Below are 17,386 nucleotides of genomic sequence, written 5' to 3'. Positions count from 1 at the left end.
TTACATATTTTATCCCAAAGGAGCTGGGATCACTGGGCTGGCACTGAAGCCGCAGCGCCGGGTCTAGAAGAACCATCAGGCACATTCCTTTACACAACACCGCTCTCTGTTATAATTATTTCTGTAATATCGTAATTTATGTGGCATGAAGGAGCGATATTCTTCTGCTAAATGAATTCTCAGCTACTCCTTATCGTGGTGTGAGCCGACTCACTGCGCGGGGAGAAAAAAATAGCTGGAGAGCCACCTTTCACGAACGGAGACCTATTTCTGACTAAATTGCACTCCACTAAAATCAATTTACTGAAACAATAAATTCTTTTACCCTGTGGAAGATACCTGGAGATAAAACAGCTCATGAACAAACAGCCATCAGGGCTGCAGGCTGTGCCATTAGCTGATTCACAAGCTATAAACCTTGGAGTCTACTTTTCAGTAAAAATATTTATAAACAAGCAAAATTACTGGTTTTTTGGTGTTGGTTTTTTTTTTAAAGAAAAGCACTTGTGAGATGATGTAGGCTTATCTCTTAGTATCTTTGAAAAACTGAGAGTGAAGGGGTGCCAGCTCCCTGATGGAACAGGGGTTTTGGCGCATGGCACAGGGACTGCGGGCTCCCAAGATCTCCTTCCAGCTCAAAGACCGTCTCTGCAGCTTGCCCTGGGCGAGCCATTTAACCTGCCTGCCTGGGCTTCTGCCTCTGCAAGCTGTGCAGAGGATCCTTCCTCCCTCAGAGGCCAGGAGAACTGAAGTAATCTGAGGATAAAAAGCACTGGCTAGGTGCTAAAACTGAGTTTAGGCACCTCAGTGCAGAAGGACACTTTGGGAGAAGCACAGTTTGCCTCTGAATAAGGCTGGAAGCCGAGCACACACGTGCTCAAGGCACCCGTGGGGACACCAGCCACCCCTGCCCTGGGCTGGGTGCTCCCCTGGACATCCCGGACCCCGTCCCAAGCATCCTTTGCAAAGGTCAGGGGATGACAGACAACCACCCGAACACCATACCAGAACCGTCTGGGGCTCCCCCAGCCACCTCTAACCCATCACCTGCAGGCACACAATGCTCGGGAGATGCAGTGATTGTATATTCATCTTTCATCAACGTTATTTATAAACAGAACCTTAATGTAAAATGTGACCAACAAAACAAACAGCAACATACAACCAGCGCGAGCTGAGCATCCGCAGTGAAACGGCTATATATTTTGTTACAAACACAGCCTGCTAATGCACTTAAAAGATTTACAGAAACCAATTATCACCCTTTCTGCCACCCACCGACATCAATTATTGCTCAAATTTAAGATGATGACAAAATGTTTTAGAAGCCGCTTTATAAGCTGCTGTCTCTCTCCAGCAATGCTCGGCACTGACAGAGCTGTCCTAGAGCACTTCTGATGAAAGCCTCCTCACTCCATCCAGCAGCAAAACTCTTGACTATTGCTGGAAACTACCGCAATTACTGCAAGCAATTTATGGAAACAGCAAAACAACGGCTTGCCATAAAAACTGATTGTGCTGAAAAATGTGGAGGCAGAATGTCTAACGCTTCTCCCGCTGATTTCCGACCCTGCTAATCTATACATTAACACGGCTTTCCTGCAATGTCTGTTTCTATAAGGAGTTAAATAAGCTGGGCTTTCCCTTCCAGAGGCTCTCGGTGTTTTCACCTCTGCCCACAACTTAAGAAACTGCCACCTGAAAATATTTCTGGATTTCCTTGCTCGAAGGCCGAGGCTATTTTCACACAAAATTAGCCTGGATTCTTATTTGAGCTGGAATCATTAATTACTCCTCTTCCTCCCCCCGTTCGTTTCAGCCACCTCGCGCCGGGCGGGCAGGCTGCGGCACCCCAGCGAACTGCCGCGTCGCACCCGCTCTCACCCGGGCAGGGGCACCGCGGCTCCCACTGCTTCGGGAGCACCCTGGCCAGTGTCGGCAGAGGTGGTGGCTGGGGCGATGCTGGTCACCCAGGAGAAGGGCAGCAGCCTTGCGCACCCACCTCCCACCTCTCCAAGACCCCTGCCGTGCTGCTCAGTGGGTTCTCACCTTCATCATTTCCGAGTGACATCGTTTCTGTGCCTCTTTACCCTCTGGGCTCGCTGACTTGCCCGTTTACAAGGCGAGTTCTGCTCTTGCATTACATCAGTGCCTACATTAGCAGCAAGAGCCCGCCAGCAAGCACGAGCGTGACACCTGCCTACGGGCAGCCCAGGTGAATCCTCCTCCCATTGATACCAACGGTGTTAATCCAGATGAACAGCGATGTAATTGAGAGCAGCTTCCAGCCCTAAATCTGTTCCCAAGATACTTCTATGCCGTACATCAGTACCTCTATTAAATACATCTCTTGCTTGTAATATACCGCCAAGTAGTGGAGGGTTTGCTGGTTCATCTATCCAGGCACCAAACCGGTCTGCTGCTGAAATCATTACTTGTGCAATGAGCTTATGATCTCGGCAGAGAACAAAGATTTCAGGCTACGTGCGGATGTTTGTTGTGGGCTGCCGCACAGACATGTTATAAACCAGCTCCAAACTGGCAGGGTTTCTTCAAAACAAGAAAAAAAAAATACTCCAAACAAACAGACCTTGAATTATTAACGGGCTAAGCTTTCTCAAGTGATGAGGAAGCAGGGTGAGCCTGGGTGCAGGGGCATGGCGGGGAAGGGGGTGGAAGGGCCACCGCTGCGAGTGGTCCCTTATGGCTGTGGTCTGGGGGGAAGACACTTGAAAGGGGGAGGCCGGGCTGGTGGTTAAAGGAAATGGATCGCACTACAAAAAGAACAGACTCTGGATATCCTCCCGCTGGCCGGGACTGGGGAGCATCCCTGCGGGAGGACAGCAGCCCCCGGATCCCCCACATCAGGGGGCAGTGGTCCCCGTCATGGGGCTCCCTCCAAGCGGCTGCACCGGCAGGGAATGCGGCTGTGTCTCTGCCACCACAGCACAGCAGGGAATCGCACCCAAAGCCGTTAAAATAATGGAAGAGCTTCAATGACAGATTTTGGGGTGGCCTGCACAGAGGATGGAGACTGGTGATGGGCACCCAAGGGTGGGTGGCAGCTGCACAGGGACAGGCCCTGCATGGGGAGCGCCAACATGCTGCCTCGGGAAGGGGAAAGAGGGCTCCCCAAACCCTGAAAGGACACCGTGGGATAGGGCTAGCCTTGGGCAAGGACTCCCGGCACTGTTGGGCGGCAGGCAGCCGCTCTCCATGGCGTACATTTAATGGCAGCCTCTGCTCCATCGAGCGCATCTTCCCCGGGGTTACTCTACCAACTTTGGCTTATTCCACGTCTACTTGACCAATCTCACCTCCGCTGAGGGAGGTATCAACTCATTAGCGCACAGACATATCTGAAGTATGCAGTGATGAATTCCCCCCGGAGCTTCAAAAGCAATAAATGTGACCTTTGCATGTTCCTGCCATAAAATACCAGGAACATCTCCAGCTCCCAAGATAGAAGCTGTGGTGGGCATATGTGAGCAGCATACACCATATGGATTAAGTCAAGGGAATACTTAGAAACTTCGACTTTGCCTTCAGCAAAATTGATTCCGGCAACATTTTTAGCCATTTCTTGAGGATTTTCCGTGTGTTTATGAAGTGCCGATCACTGCAAAGGGATCTTTCAGCCTTGGTCTTTGAAGTCTCTCTAGCCCCGCTCCTACAATAGCTTTGGATTTAGTGGAGATCACAAAATACAGCATAAAATCTTAATATAAAACCCAAGATTTTTCTCTAAAAGGAAAGACCTGTGCTGCCTGGAGTGGTGTACTCATAAATCTGGTTTGGGGTTTCATTCAGACTCCTTCAGACCCACTTTTTTTACTACCTCATATTGCAGCAGCAACAATAAAACATTTAGGCATGCTTAAATATTGATTTAATCTCTAGCACACAGAAGTTCTTTAAAGAGTACATTTCTACCGAGTACAGTAACAGCTACCGAAGCACCTTACTGGGGGGTTTAAAACTATTTAAAGCTGTTTTATGTGAAAAACTTTTGGTTTTTGGTGCAATTCTACCTAATTGGGAGAGGAGCCGGCAGAGTGCAGAGAGCTGGAGCTATCTGGAGGTTTATCTGATCTCGGTGATAAAATTCCATCCCTGGGGTGACCTAAAAAGGACTGGAAAAGGCATGTGCTATGTGCTACATGGACCAACGTGCTGCGCTAAGGCAAAGAGAGATGGATGATCTCATAGGTGTTTTCCAGCTCTCCTCCCCACGGCTCCTCAAGAGCCACTCAGAGATCAGGCTCCTTCTTTGTCATTAAATATTTTGGGAATGACACATTGTGCCCCTGGACTGCCCAGTGACAGCAGCTCAGCTAAACACCCACGAGGAATTTAAACTTCTGCATATCTCTTGACGCTGGGAGATAACTCCTGACTCCTCTGAATAGGAGGAGAAGCTGCAATTCTCCAGTTAAGTCATGTTAATGATCTAAGAGATTAGCAAAGCTGGTTTGGAAATCTCAGTATGTCATTAATGTTGAGGGCTTCCGGAAGAAAGCGCTATTTATGGACTGCTTTCAGACCAACCTAAGCAGGCGGCAATCTTCTGTGTTGGATGGTGAAGGGCATGAGCTCCACGTCCCACATCCGATGCACCCGGCTCCATGGCTTCTCCCATATGGGAAGCAGAGGGAGCAGAGCCTCTGCTCCGGCACAGCCCAGGAGGTGAGCAGCGATAGATCTGCTGCAACCGCTTTCTTCTACATGCACCCAAACCCCATCACTTCCACGGGCAGGAAAATGCATCCCCCAAAGAAGCGCTGATGCCCTGCAGCCTCTGCGGTCCAGCCCCCCGGGCAGCACCGGGCACGGCCGGTGTGGGGTGATGCAACTGCGGTCCCGCAGCCAGGAGCGCCAGCACCCGGCCCGCTCCCTACCTGCCAGACCCCGGCTCCCCGTGGTGCCGGGGATGGGTTATTAATCAATGCCACATGTTTTCCCTTTCAAGTCACTGGAAAAAATGCACTAGCCCTCGCGCTGCTAGAGAGGTCGGGAGGGCTGGGGGATGGGGCGAGACACCAGAATCCTTCAGGCTGAAGCCATATCCGCAGTGGATTTCATACGCCAAATGCTGGTTTTCAAAGCTACTCTCTCCCCAGCATGTTTAAGGCTCAGCCAGTAATTACAGCGCTCTTTCAGCAACAGAAATGGGCCCCAGAATCAGCTGATGGGCAGTGAGGTTCTTTGCGTTGCCACTGCTGAAATCCCCTGGGTTCGTTATTACCATCTGTAGTTGGTTATGGGCTCAGCGGCTTTGTCAGAGACCTGGTCCCAGCAAGCCCGCTACTGTACAAATACTTCCTAAGGACCGTCCTTGAAAAAGGTGATAAAAGACCAGGAGCTGGAGGAAGAAAACTGCAGCTTGCTCAAAATTGCACAGAGGGTCAGCGGCAAAGCACTGGCTGCATCCCGACATCAGGTTCAGGGTGCACTTGCCGGGATGCTGCGATGCCAGCCCACCCCAACGCGCCTGCTAGGAGGTGGGTATATGGCTGTGACAGTGCTCAAGCTCCCCTCCTAAATCCAACATATCCCAAGGCAGCGCTGCTGGCGAAGCCGCTTCTCTCCCCCAGCGCGCTCGGGCTTGGCACACGCCAGCCCGAAGGTGATGTGCCGCTCGCATCTGCGGGGACAGGCAGCTCCTGTCTGGCCTGGGGCAGGGGCATCCCTGCCCCGACGGCACCCGTCTCATCCTAACCTTCCATCCATCAGCATGGGAGCTCCACATCTGAAACCCATTTAAGACATTGCATTTGTAACCTAATACTTGGAAGAAATAATAATAAAGCGAGCCAAATTTAACCCAACTGAGCTGGAGAATCCAAATCTCTGCCTGCTGCCTTCCCAGAGACTTATGAAATACGTACAAGGGGGAAATGGAAATAGAAATAACCCTTCTCTGAAGCCCAAAGACACCTCTGACGGCCACCCAGCTGTGGAGATAGCGAGGGAAATGCCGCAGGAGATACAGTGAAAGCACGGTGGAGTCAAAAGGACGCCTGGTGCAGTACAAGCCAGTTTCTTGATGCAGTAATGGCAGCTGCCCAGCGTTAGGAAGGGTGGCTCCTCTGCATGGCACCCAAGTGGGATGGAGCCACTCGGCTTTGCCCAGGAGCCCCATCTGCTCTGCCCAAGGACTTGACCGCAGCTGCCAGTATCTCACAAGCTGGGTGTGCTAATGACAGAGCTAGGCTGCTAATACAGGACCAGTTAATGAGGGCAAAGCTGACTGCCATTTGCAGTGACGCTACGGGCTCCACAACACTGAGATTATGGGAAATCCAATATACAGGATACATATAACAGATAATTAGCCAAACTCTAGAAGTAGCCTCTACAACTTCCTCAAGGTCTCAGAGATCATGGTAACAACATCTGGTTGTAAATCATGAGACCACCAGAAGAACACACCTTGTCCCACCCTTGAAAGACCTTTGCAACAGGAGTAGTGCTTTGCGTAGGCATGTTTCAGCTTTCACTGACCTCACAAGGTGAATGTTTTATTGTGTTGTTTTTCTTACCTGCGTAGCAGCAGCCGTACCACAAACAACCCTTACCTAACAAGGACTGGAAAAGCCCTCCACAGTCTGGCAGGACTACACACGCACGTGTCTGTGCCAACAAATCTGCCCAGCAGACCATGCTAAGCTCTAGTGCCAACGGTCAAATTCCAAGTCCAGGTACTTGCACTCAACCGAAATGCACTAATGGATTTTAAGAATGTGCAGTGATATAACAGCAGTGATGCAGGCTACATTATGCTGTGATATTGAGAGACACCTGGGAAAGGAGAGACAACCCAGGACCAGCATTTCTGAGAATTACATATTTTGACTAGGAAATCCTCTTGCCTCTGACTCCACTTGCCCAGTTGGGTACAGCTGGAGAAACGTTGGAGAAATGTTTTCAGATGTGGCCAAAGGAAGAGGAGCCAGGGTCAACACACCCCTCCCGATCAACACCTCCTCCTACAGTACAGATGCTGCAGCGATGAGTAGGGGAGATGATGATGGTCATGAAATCAAAGCACAGTCATGTGTGATCTGGATCTATTGGTTCTTCTGCAAACCAGAGCCCCGCTCCACAGGGCATGCTGCACTGTTCCTACCATCATCTGGTTTGCCCCATTCTTCTTGGACCAGGTCTGGAAACCCCTACATGAGTGAGAGGCACTGAAATGCACCCAAGATCCTGCACTGCAGCAATCCCTCTGATCTCTTTTGGAGAGCCTGAACAAAAATCTCTTCTTCAAGGCCTTTTGTTCCACACGATTACTTAAGACTGAATGTCTACTCTAGGATGCCCAAGCAAGGAGAAAAACAACAGCAATACTCACCCATCTCCTTCAGCTCCATATTAACAAGTTCCAACCAGCAAGCATCAAGCTCATCCAGATCATAGCGGCTCACTCCTTGCAAGTAAGTCCTCGTAGCTTCTGAAATCTCGGAGCCAGGCAGGCTACTCGGTGAAACCTGTGAAGGAGAGTTCTCCAGCTGGGGTATGATCCTGGAAGAAAAGAAGGAGAGGTTGAGAATGAGCTACAACTCACAGAAGTGTCCTGTTTCTTGCCATGGAGGGTGCAGCCATACCGTGTACAAACCTCACTCTAAGAGGAAAAGCAAGCCCAGCAAAATCAAAGGGATTTTGTGTGCTCTGGGTTGTCTCCTATGCTTTGGATGCTCTGAGGACCACAACTGGGACACAAGCACTTTCCTGGAGACTGTTGGTCTGAGCACCTTATGTGATGGTCTCAGTTGGGATGCATCAAAACAAGCTGATTTTCAGAAAATGCTGAGCACACCCCGGCTGCCGGCTCCCCTTCTCGGGACCTCAAACGGGCTTCACAAGGCTGGACATCCTCAGTATCATGACCAACTTATGAAAACCTCATCTTTTTCTCCAACAAAACAGTAAAAAAGCTTTTGAGGTCTTCAGAGATAAAAATCGTGTAAAACCAGAGAAATATCCACCTTTGACTACGGCAGATGCCTGGTGCTCATGGACTGGGAATTTGCACTTTTCCCAGTGTCCTAGAGAAAATCGGCGGGGGGAGGTGGGAGGATGGCAGCATGGCCCCAGCATCGCACCTGCTGCTGAGAGCCAGCCCGCATCCCGCTGCGGAGCGGCTCTGGCTACCGCTGGGCTGGCTTCCTATGTGGCACCATGGCCACGCACCTCAGGCTGCGATCCGGAGGGGACGGAGCAGTCTAGGAATCAGGAATTTGGTTTTTGTCCTGTGCCTCCATCTGCCTCAGTGTATTCTTCCCTCCAGATCGGCGACATAACATCAATCCCTTCAGAAATAAACCTGGTATCCGTGCCACATGCAGGCTTTACCACCCCATCTCATTCTTCCTAAACACCCACTGATGGCTTTCGGTATGAACCGGCCCGCACCCCGCACGGCTCCACGCTGCAGAGCAGCCCCGGGGAAGCACCGAGTGGGTGGCTCTGCGCCGGGCTCTCTGCGGGAACACACCTGCTTTTTGAGAGCTCTGCAATTCCCCCTCACACCATGAGAAATTAAGCCATTTGTGTTGCTCCCTTCTTCCTTCCCTCCTTGCATTACTACCTGCCTGGTGGCAGCAACCTCCTACATGTTTGGATTCCCGAACCAAACAACTCGACCTACGGGTACAGCCGCCGGCATCAACCTCATGTTGCTGCCCCTGACGTCAGAGGGTTGTTTCTGCCCATGGGGGTTCGCAGAGAGGCTCACACAGGAATACATCAGGGCAGAAATAGCCCATTTGGGAGAAATACACTGTCCTGCCTGCAAAACTGGGAAATCTGATTTAGAAAGCACATGCAAGCAGCTGTTACAAATAGCGATGCTCTTGCCCGCAGCCAGTGGTCCTGCTGGCAAGAGAGGACCGTGGCACCAACCCATCTCTGCCCCATCATCCCATATCCCCCCAAAAGGCAGGATGCACCAGAGACACAGGATAAACACGGCAACAGAGCAAGGGCTTCTGCTCATCACACTGCCATCCCCAGCTCCTCCCACCCACGGGCGGGAGGGCGGCATGCAGGTGCTGGGCTTGGCACTGCCACACATTCTGCGTCCTGTGAATACGAGACTCTTTGCCCAGTAGATGAATTTAAGCGCAATGCTCTGTCCTAGTTACACTCGGAAACATGAGCTCAGCCAGTGCCTTCTCCCCACTGTGCCCTGCCCTAAGTGCTCAGCGGGAGCAGAGGCATCTGTCAAGTGTCTCCAGAGGTCTCCGAGGCCTGGGGGAAGCCCCAGCTCTGCCAGTGCTTCCCCTCTCACCAGGCCCAGGACCTGACTGCAAGAAAGGCAAGTTATAGTTTGGCAACCAGGAGTCGCCCAGCTTTGCTTGCTGCCCTCTCCCCAGAGAGGCAGGCAGTCTTGGCTGGGCTCTCCACCTCCAGCCCCACTACACCAGTCGACGGATGGGCTTGTGCTGAGAGCTGGTACCAGCACAGGCCCATGGCAACTGTCCTTTACCTACAGCAACAGCTTTCCCGTTCATCCACGGAAATTAACTCATGAGAAAAATGAGGTCAAACAGATACGATGGTCCAAACACTGATAGCAACAGTGACTCCTCCAACCATTAACTCCTCAGAAGCAACTACTGCTGCTTTACTGGGGCACAACAGAGATTGGATCCTGGTCCTGGGCTGCTCAGATGAGAAGCCTGTCCCACTCTGTGCAGGTATCCACTCCCCAGGGCACCATTTGCAGGCAGAGCAACCCCTCATTTAAAACATCCTCCAGCCAAGCCCCTGTGACCAAACCCCATGCTGCAACGCAGACTTTAGCGCCGCATTCACACCGTGCCGGGCAGCACTTCGGCAGGCTCGGCAATGGAGAACGTCCCACGGCGGCCTGCGAGATTTGTTCTGAGCGCTCTCTAATCACAACCACAGGGACGGGGAGAGGAGCTGCCTCATCTGCTGCAGACTCCCAGCACAGAAAGCGAACAGGCGCTGGCTGTCAGCTCTTCTGCCTTTTCTTGGCAACTCTGCGGCAATATGCATGACACTTGCCATGCACACGTCAACAGTGTCATGCGTAATGACATGCAAGCAGAAAACGAGCTGGAAATGAAAAGCAGCCTGTGGTGCCAGCTGACAGATCTCTGCAAAGTTGGGAACTGGAGCTCGCTGCAGTATTTGCACAGCTCACGTTACCTCCCAAAATACCACCTCCTGGCGCAGATGTCAACACAGAAGGACGCTGCAAAGAAACAAACAAGCAAACAGCAACTCGCTGCAGCATGTCACCCCCTTCCAAGCACCTTCTCAGCCATGTAAAGCCTGAGGATCCAACCCTCCTCTTGCACCAGCACCAGCTAGGAAGCCCACTGGCCCCGGCAAGACTTTCATCTGCCTTCTGTCCTGATATGTAAGTTAACGTCAGAGCATCGAGTGCCTCGTGCTCTGCGATGTGTCTGGGGCAAAGCCATTATGTCCATCACGTAAACAGCTGAATCGTGGTACCAAATGCTCCAAGGTCTGTAAGCACCAAGGGGAGAAATTCAGGCACAGCTGCCCTCGGGAACGGGACCCTACCTGCCTTGCCCGAGGTCATGAAGAAAATCTGTGGCAGGGCTGGAAAATGAGCCTGGAGTTTCTCCAGACCCAGACATATAGTTTAATTGCTGTCTTCTGCAGTCATGACCATTGGAAGCACTTCCAGAGCCACAAGCAGGAGAAGCAATAATTTGATTGCTTGGAGAGGGAAACATCAAGAAAGGGGTTCTTTTTGCCTCTTTTGCCTTACTTTCCCCACCAGTACCTTGAAAATAGAGATGTGCCCTAACGCCTTGAGGACATTTCCAAATTTCAGTTCAGGATCTGAAAACAACCCCATGGAAAGACAGCTCTCAGTCCCCAGATTTTAGAATGAGCTCACTGTAATCTAGGACAGGGCTTGGGGATTCAGTAGCATTTGTATTTAATGTAGACAGCAGTAATAACACTGAAAGTATGCCTGCTCCAGTCAGGCTTCAGGACTGTCACCTAAGGAGCTCCCAACTCCCTAAAATATACAGAAGTCACTGGAGCAACGTGCTTTGGTCCAAGGACTGAACCTCTCCTTCCCAGGAGCCCAGGTCCAGCCCAGCTTTGCAAAGCGCCAGGCCCTTCTTACAGAAGAAAGCTCAAAGCTATCGAGAGGAGGAAAAAACCCAAAATTCCTCCAACTGCGATGAGTATTCCTGTTGGAAAGAGCTGTCTGAGCAGGCACAGGGACGGCGCTGAAAACCTTCATTAAGCCGAGTTACAGAAGCTGCTCGCCGAACAGCCGGCTGCAACAGGTGATAGTCTGACACGGGACCAGCCGGGGATGCTCGGGACGGTGGGAGAAAGGAGCCGCTATTTTTAGCCTGGCATAAAAGTGCAAAGATTAATTCTCTGTGTATGTATCACAGGGGTGGCCTGAACAGGTCATTTACTGTATTGACAGCGACTGAAATGCACTTAGTTTGATAAGGATGCTGACGGTGACTGGAGAAATCTCTTTGCGTTATCTATGACGGGGTACGTACAATACCGCCCGCTGAGAGCCAAGCGCGGCGTTCCCGGCGCTGCCGGCGTGCAGGACACAACGCCCGCCCAAGCCTGGGCAAGTCAGCCCCGACGTGTGTGTGCAGGCTCTGCCTTCTCATTGCAGGTACCTCGTGGAAAAGGAGTTTTGCTGAACCTGATGCTCAGAGATGGGAGATGAGTGACTCTCCCCGGTCACGCAGCCACCTGCCAAACACTACCCAACCCCCCGAAACCTGGATGTGTGTTTAGACCCTCTCCGGTCCTGGCTTTGCGCAGACCCAGTGATGCAGAGATCACAGGGAGCTTCATGGGGTCACCGATGGCAACAGCACCGCCGGCATGAAAGCATGATGTTCCTAACACTGCCCCGATAAATGGAGTTTGCTTCTGTTTAACAGGAACTGGAATTTACAGAGCGACCCTTTGCTTCTCACCATGTCACCGTTGATGAAGATCAAGTGAATTAAAATACAAAGACCTAACGGCACGCTCCACGTGCTCGCTGGCGCTCAGTTAAAAGGTTTGAAACGTGCCAACGCAGTGATGGCAGGTGCCTCCCACCGCCTGGAAACACACGTATCGGGGAGGGTTGATCAGGTGCTGCGGCACTCGGCTACCGCGGCACCGCGCTGCCTGCACAGCTCCTGCCTCACTGCAGTTTGCTGCCGTTACTGGTTATTAGTCCTATAAGGAATAAATATTAGTACGAAATGTATCTTCTGAACAGAACCACTAAACTTTGCTCTTGGAGTTTCCTCTTCAAGGGCAGGACCCCGTGCCCCCGCGCCCAGCCGGCAGCACGGGCTGGCATCCCCCGAGTTAATTCAGACTTCAGGATGCTGGGACGTGTTTGTGCCGTATTCCCACCACTTCAAACGCCAGCAAACGGAGGAGGTCAGAAATGAAGGAAATGCACAAAGAAGGCACCTGGAGGAGAACTTCTAACCCCAAGCCTGTTGGGTGTAACCAAGGGAAAAGATGAAAGCATCCACAGCCCACCGAATCCCTTGGCATGAAACCTGCCCCTAACCAGCCTCTGAGGCCAACACAGTCACGGAGGAGGAAAGTGCATCAGCTGGAGCCTCCCCAGGCAATGCCCACGAGGGGACACGGTGCCCCTCAGCCCCAGGAATAAAAACGCTGCCATCGAGACCTTACCCACAGACTACACACACCCAGTGATGGCCAGACCCAGTGAGGCTGAAACCTGATGTAGGGTACCTAATCAGAAAGCAGAAACTGCAGATTCAGGATCTGGCTCCTCTTACGCTCATTTTCTACTGACATGAATGTTATGACTTTAGCGTAGCCTAGTTTGCACCAGTAGGAGATGAGAGTCCAGCACCAGGTCTCAACCTCCGCAGGGACAGCAGTGCCTTTCGCCAGGACACTTTGCCCTGTCGGGTGGCTCTGAGCTGTGACTCGAGCACTGCCAATACCTGCTGCCCATCGGCACCTCAGAAATAACTACAGAACTATTTTTTAATACAGCGAGCAGCCTGAATAATGCTACAAAGACCTGCTGGAAGCCTGGTCCAGATCAAACCCCTGACTCATCTGCAGCACTTGGTTAAACACGAGGTTTTTACGGCTCACAAACGATTCAGCAAACCGTACAAGAGGCTATGCCTGCTCCTATGCGTGTCCCTCCCGCCCCGAGGGGTGCAGGAGGCTGCCAGGGGCTCTCACGGGATACCCCGAGCCTCTGGGAAGACCTACCACGATGCAATGCCCAGAGGTGTGCAGCCTCCTGTCAATTCCTGGATTTGCTTTAGTGGGTAAAATCATGTTCCTAAAAAGCAACCCATTCCTCCCTGACACATGCTCACACACCAGCAAAGAGCTTCTCAGTGTTCAGATATAAAGATCAGTGACTGCAGAGACAGTTGCCTTGGGCTAAGAGAAACGGTGGAAGGAAGGGATCCTACCATTTGCTACAAGAGAGCAATCCTTTGGAAAAACCCATGCCTTGATTTACAGCAATATAGAAAACAGACCATGCTGTCTACCCTTCCTCACCTACAATAACAGCAAGAAAATTTGAGCTGGGAAAGCTGAAAGCTTTGTGCTGCCCAGACACACTGCAGGGGAGACACAGCTAGAGAAAGGGAAGAAACCACCGAGGACACCCTCACCAGCCTCTCCTGCCCGTCTGCTGCCAAGCTCCGAGAGCTGGGGCTGGCAGGGATGTCATCAGGGCTTCCCTTTCGTGCAGGAATGGGGCTTAATCCCTCTGGAAGCATCCACGTTTCCAAATAGCTGCTCAGTGGAAAAGGAAAAGCCCAGGCTGGGTGATGGAGACGTCTGCACACGTGCTACCAACTCACACAAATTCGCGGTGAATTTTCCATTATGTATTAATATTCTTCGCATTCCTGTTTCAGGCATCGGTGATCCCATAGGAATCAACGCTTCCTTCTTATTTCTGGTCTTGTTTTCTAGTTCTCCTCTCCTATTCCAGCCTCAGGCATGGTGGGGAAGATGCAGGACTTCCTACCTGCTTCAGGATGGGCAAGATGCCACCTGTGGTGCAGGACGTGGCAGGTAAGGGATGCCCACCGCCATTGCCGGGGTCGTGGCGGGCAGTAGGTTCCCGGAGGCGTCTGACAATACACAGGTACATGCTCAGGGAGATGGTTTTCTAAAGATTGGTGAAAATACCCATTCCTCACCCTCGGTGAGAGGCAGCGGCGTGGCTGTGCTGTGCCCTGGCATCTGCCTCAGCCTGGGAGAGCGCCTGCACCCCCCTGGCTGATGGCACCAACACGGCTGCCCAGGTGCTCCATCGATTTTTCCTGTCTCAGAAAGCAAGACTCAAGCTCTTAATTACTTCAATTACCAGTTTTCCCGTTTCCCTTTACCTGTATTGAAGGGCTTCTGTTAGCTTGTGTAGAAAATTTTCTTTTTTAAAAAAGGCAGAATCAGTCAGGTAAACAGCAAACGCAGTGCTAGGAAATCCATTACTGGGGCATTTGTGAGGCTGCAAACTCATCAGCCCAGCCTGTTTGTGCTGCCCTGCCATCTCTGTTGGGGCCAGCTCCTGCACCAGCACAGCACAAGAGGAATTTAACGTGTCTTCAAGGGTTTTTCCCATTCCCCCAGTTTTCATGCTTTAGTTATTCATCCCTAGACTCGGTTCAAAGACAGCAAAGCACACACAGCCCCTGGCATGTTCCAAATAAATGGTGACAGTGACACGAGCATCCCTTCAGCCAGGGACCCTGTGTGGGCCATGAGCAACCAACCCACCCAGACTGGGTCTGTACAAAAAGCAAGAACATGCTCCAAAAAGCCCCAAAGCACCTCTCTAAACCTAAACTGGAGCAGAAGAGTCTTGGGTAGCTATGCAGTTATGAAGCACGTGGGCAATGCAAGATCCTGAGCTTCCAAGGCCCTGTGATGTGCAGAAGGTGTTGAGAGAAGAGAAAGTATCGCGTGTGATCCTGGGTTGGGGATGGAAAGTGCCACGAGCCTGGGGTAACTCATACCCCAACAGGGAACGACTCAAATTCTCTAGAACGGGCAGGTGGCTGAGGATAAATAATCCTGAAGCAGGAAATGAAAACGCTACAGAAACAAACAGCATAGCCTGAAAGTTGATTAGAACAACACAGGTGCGTTACAGAGAATCATTATCTGATTACAGCAACACAAGGATTTTCTTCATCAAAAAACACCTTAAAAAAAAACGCCAAGCAGAAACCTACTGCCTGGACCCTGAAGTTCTACTCAGGTAAAAAGCCTGCTTTTACTGAACATAAAAAAGAAACACTGTGTTGCTGAAGAGCGCGGTGAGCACCATGCTTCCCAAATGATGCTGCTCTTGGAGGAAAAAATGCGGCCCTGGGCAACAGCTTCTTGGAGATGCCACCAAACAGCTCAGGGAGCCGTGAGGTGCCCTTGCCCTCCACGCCGCACGTGCTCTTCAATACCATCCCCACCCACTCCCCAAAGTGACCCCCAAAGCCCTGCTCGTCCCTCCAGCCCCTACGGCAGTGCTGGGAAGGACAGACATGCCTGGCTCCACGGTGGCACAAGGGCTTTACCTGCATCTGAGCACCATCACGGAGCACCCAAACACAGCAGACCCACCAACATAAGGTAAGTCACTTCTTGCAGCTCCAGAGCAAGCGGCCGGTGAGTTTGGCTGCCCTCCTTAAGCCAGAGCACTCCAGCGAGGCAGCGTCCCATCAGCACCTTGCTGCCGCCCCAACGACCCGGGACGAGGGCAATGTGTGGCCTCACTGCGCAATACACTACTGAGACAACTTGTTTTCCAAGCAGGGCTCCAATGGTGCGACCACATGCCTTCCCATCGCAGCTACTGGTACTGGCGTTCACTGGTGATGTCCCACCACCAAGATGCTGCGGCTCTTTCTGCACCACCACGGCAAAACACCACGGAGGCAACGCCTCCACCAAGTGCTGAACCATCTGAAGAAGCCCAATTACTCTGGAGGAGCATTTGCTCCTTCATTTATCCAGCCAGCATGGCATTTAAAAAAATATATCTGTATCAATCAAGGGCTTATTTAAACAAAGGGCTGAAAATTGGGACCAGCCTGAAAAGCACAACAAACCTGAGGCCATTAGTCAGAAAGTGGGTCTCAAGGGCACTTGAGGAAAAGGAGTAAGTGGACCCCAACCCTCTTGAGGATCACAGCTATCTCTGGAGAAGATTATGCGGTAATAAAATATACTCAGCAAATTCCCCTGGTTAATCTCATCTCTGTAAACTGAATGCTTCACTTGGCTGAAGGGAGAAGGCATTTTCTTCTATATGCTCCCTTTTAATATACTAGATAGAAATAATTAATCCTGCATAGTGTTTCTCTGCTGAAAATAATTTTATTACAAGGAAGGCTTTAGTCAGTCATCTTCTCTTTACCTACATGCCAGTCTAAATTAGTCTTGTCCAGTGTCCATAAATAAATCCTCTTAGGAAAGTCAGTGGAAAGATAACTCTGCCAGCAACCTTCAGCGGATGCTGATACTGTTCTTGCCGCCAGCTCTGCTTGTGGGGGAATTCTCCTGTGGCATACGATGACTTTAAAAAGGCAATTTAAAGGGATGATTTTTATTTTCTGTTTATTAAAATAGCGTCTAGCAGGCCATTCAGACCAGATGCCCAATCTTCTTATGAATATAAGCTAATAGATTTTATAGGTGCTATTGCTCCTCGATAGCGGAGCGGAACCTAAGATGTTAGAAAAAAAGCCTGGTGGCACGAGGGCGAAGGATGGGATTGCAGATGGTGGCGGATGGTCACGGTAATGAGCTGCAACCCACAAACAAGATTTTGTGACCCTCAGTGCACCCAGGCCCAGATTTACCGACCATGTTACACTTACTTATTCCACTTCTATGCCTTCTATTAAAGTCTGTAAAACCATGAGCCAAAAACTGTACTCCCAAAGCTGGGTTCAAAGAAGGAAGGGAATGCCAAGAAGATGTTAAATGGGTTACATTTTAAATTAACTGGCCTGATGTTTAGACTGGCATGCAAGCTGGCTGGAGCGGCTGGATGAGCCTAAAAGCATCTTTAGGATCCAGGTCTTGGTGCTAATGAGTGCCTGTGCGCTCCACCACTCCCCTCCTTGACTGAAGATGCTCCAGGTAACATCGGGCTCTCAGTTACCAGCTCAGGAGCTCACAGCCCTGTGGGCACCCTGCTGTCACCCCTGGCACAAGCCACTGGCAGAAGACCTGAAACCAGAGACCCAGAACCCTGCAGGAGGGACCAAGGGTACCCAGCACCGGCCAACGCATCCTCCTGCGTGATGGAGCAGAGAAAGGGCCGGAGGTGGCTGGTCCCAGGGAGGAGCGTGGTGACACTGCGTCTGGG

General features: G+C 51.3%; 1 protein-coding gene across 4 annotated transcripts in view; it reads right to left on the bottom strand.

The window, feature by feature from the left end:
- The window catches only part of JADE2 (jade family PHD finger 2), an 83,921-nt gene that overhangs the window by 32,602 nt on the left and 33,933 nt on the right, over positions 1-17,386 (bottom strand). For all 4 annotated transcript variants that reach the window (XM_064458322.1, XM_064458320.1, XM_064458323.1 and 1 more), the window contains one exon: positions 7,358-7,527. In XM_064458322.1, the coding sequence (XP_064314392.1) occupies positions 7,358-7,527 (170 nt within the window). The remainder of the gene's footprint in view (positions 1-7,357; positions 7,528-17,386) is intronic.

This window comes from Phalacrocorax carbo, chromosome 8, assembly GCF_963921805.1.
Source record: "Phalacrocorax carbo chromosome 8, bPhaCar2.1, whole genome shotgun sequence".
In the NCBI taxonomy this organism is placed as follows: domain Eukaryota; kingdom Metazoa; phylum Chordata; class Aves; order Suliformes; family Phalacrocoracidae; genus Phalacrocorax; species Phalacrocorax carbo.
Note: the sequence above shows the minus strand (reverse complement) of the source record. Positions and strands in the feature narration are given on the sequence as shown.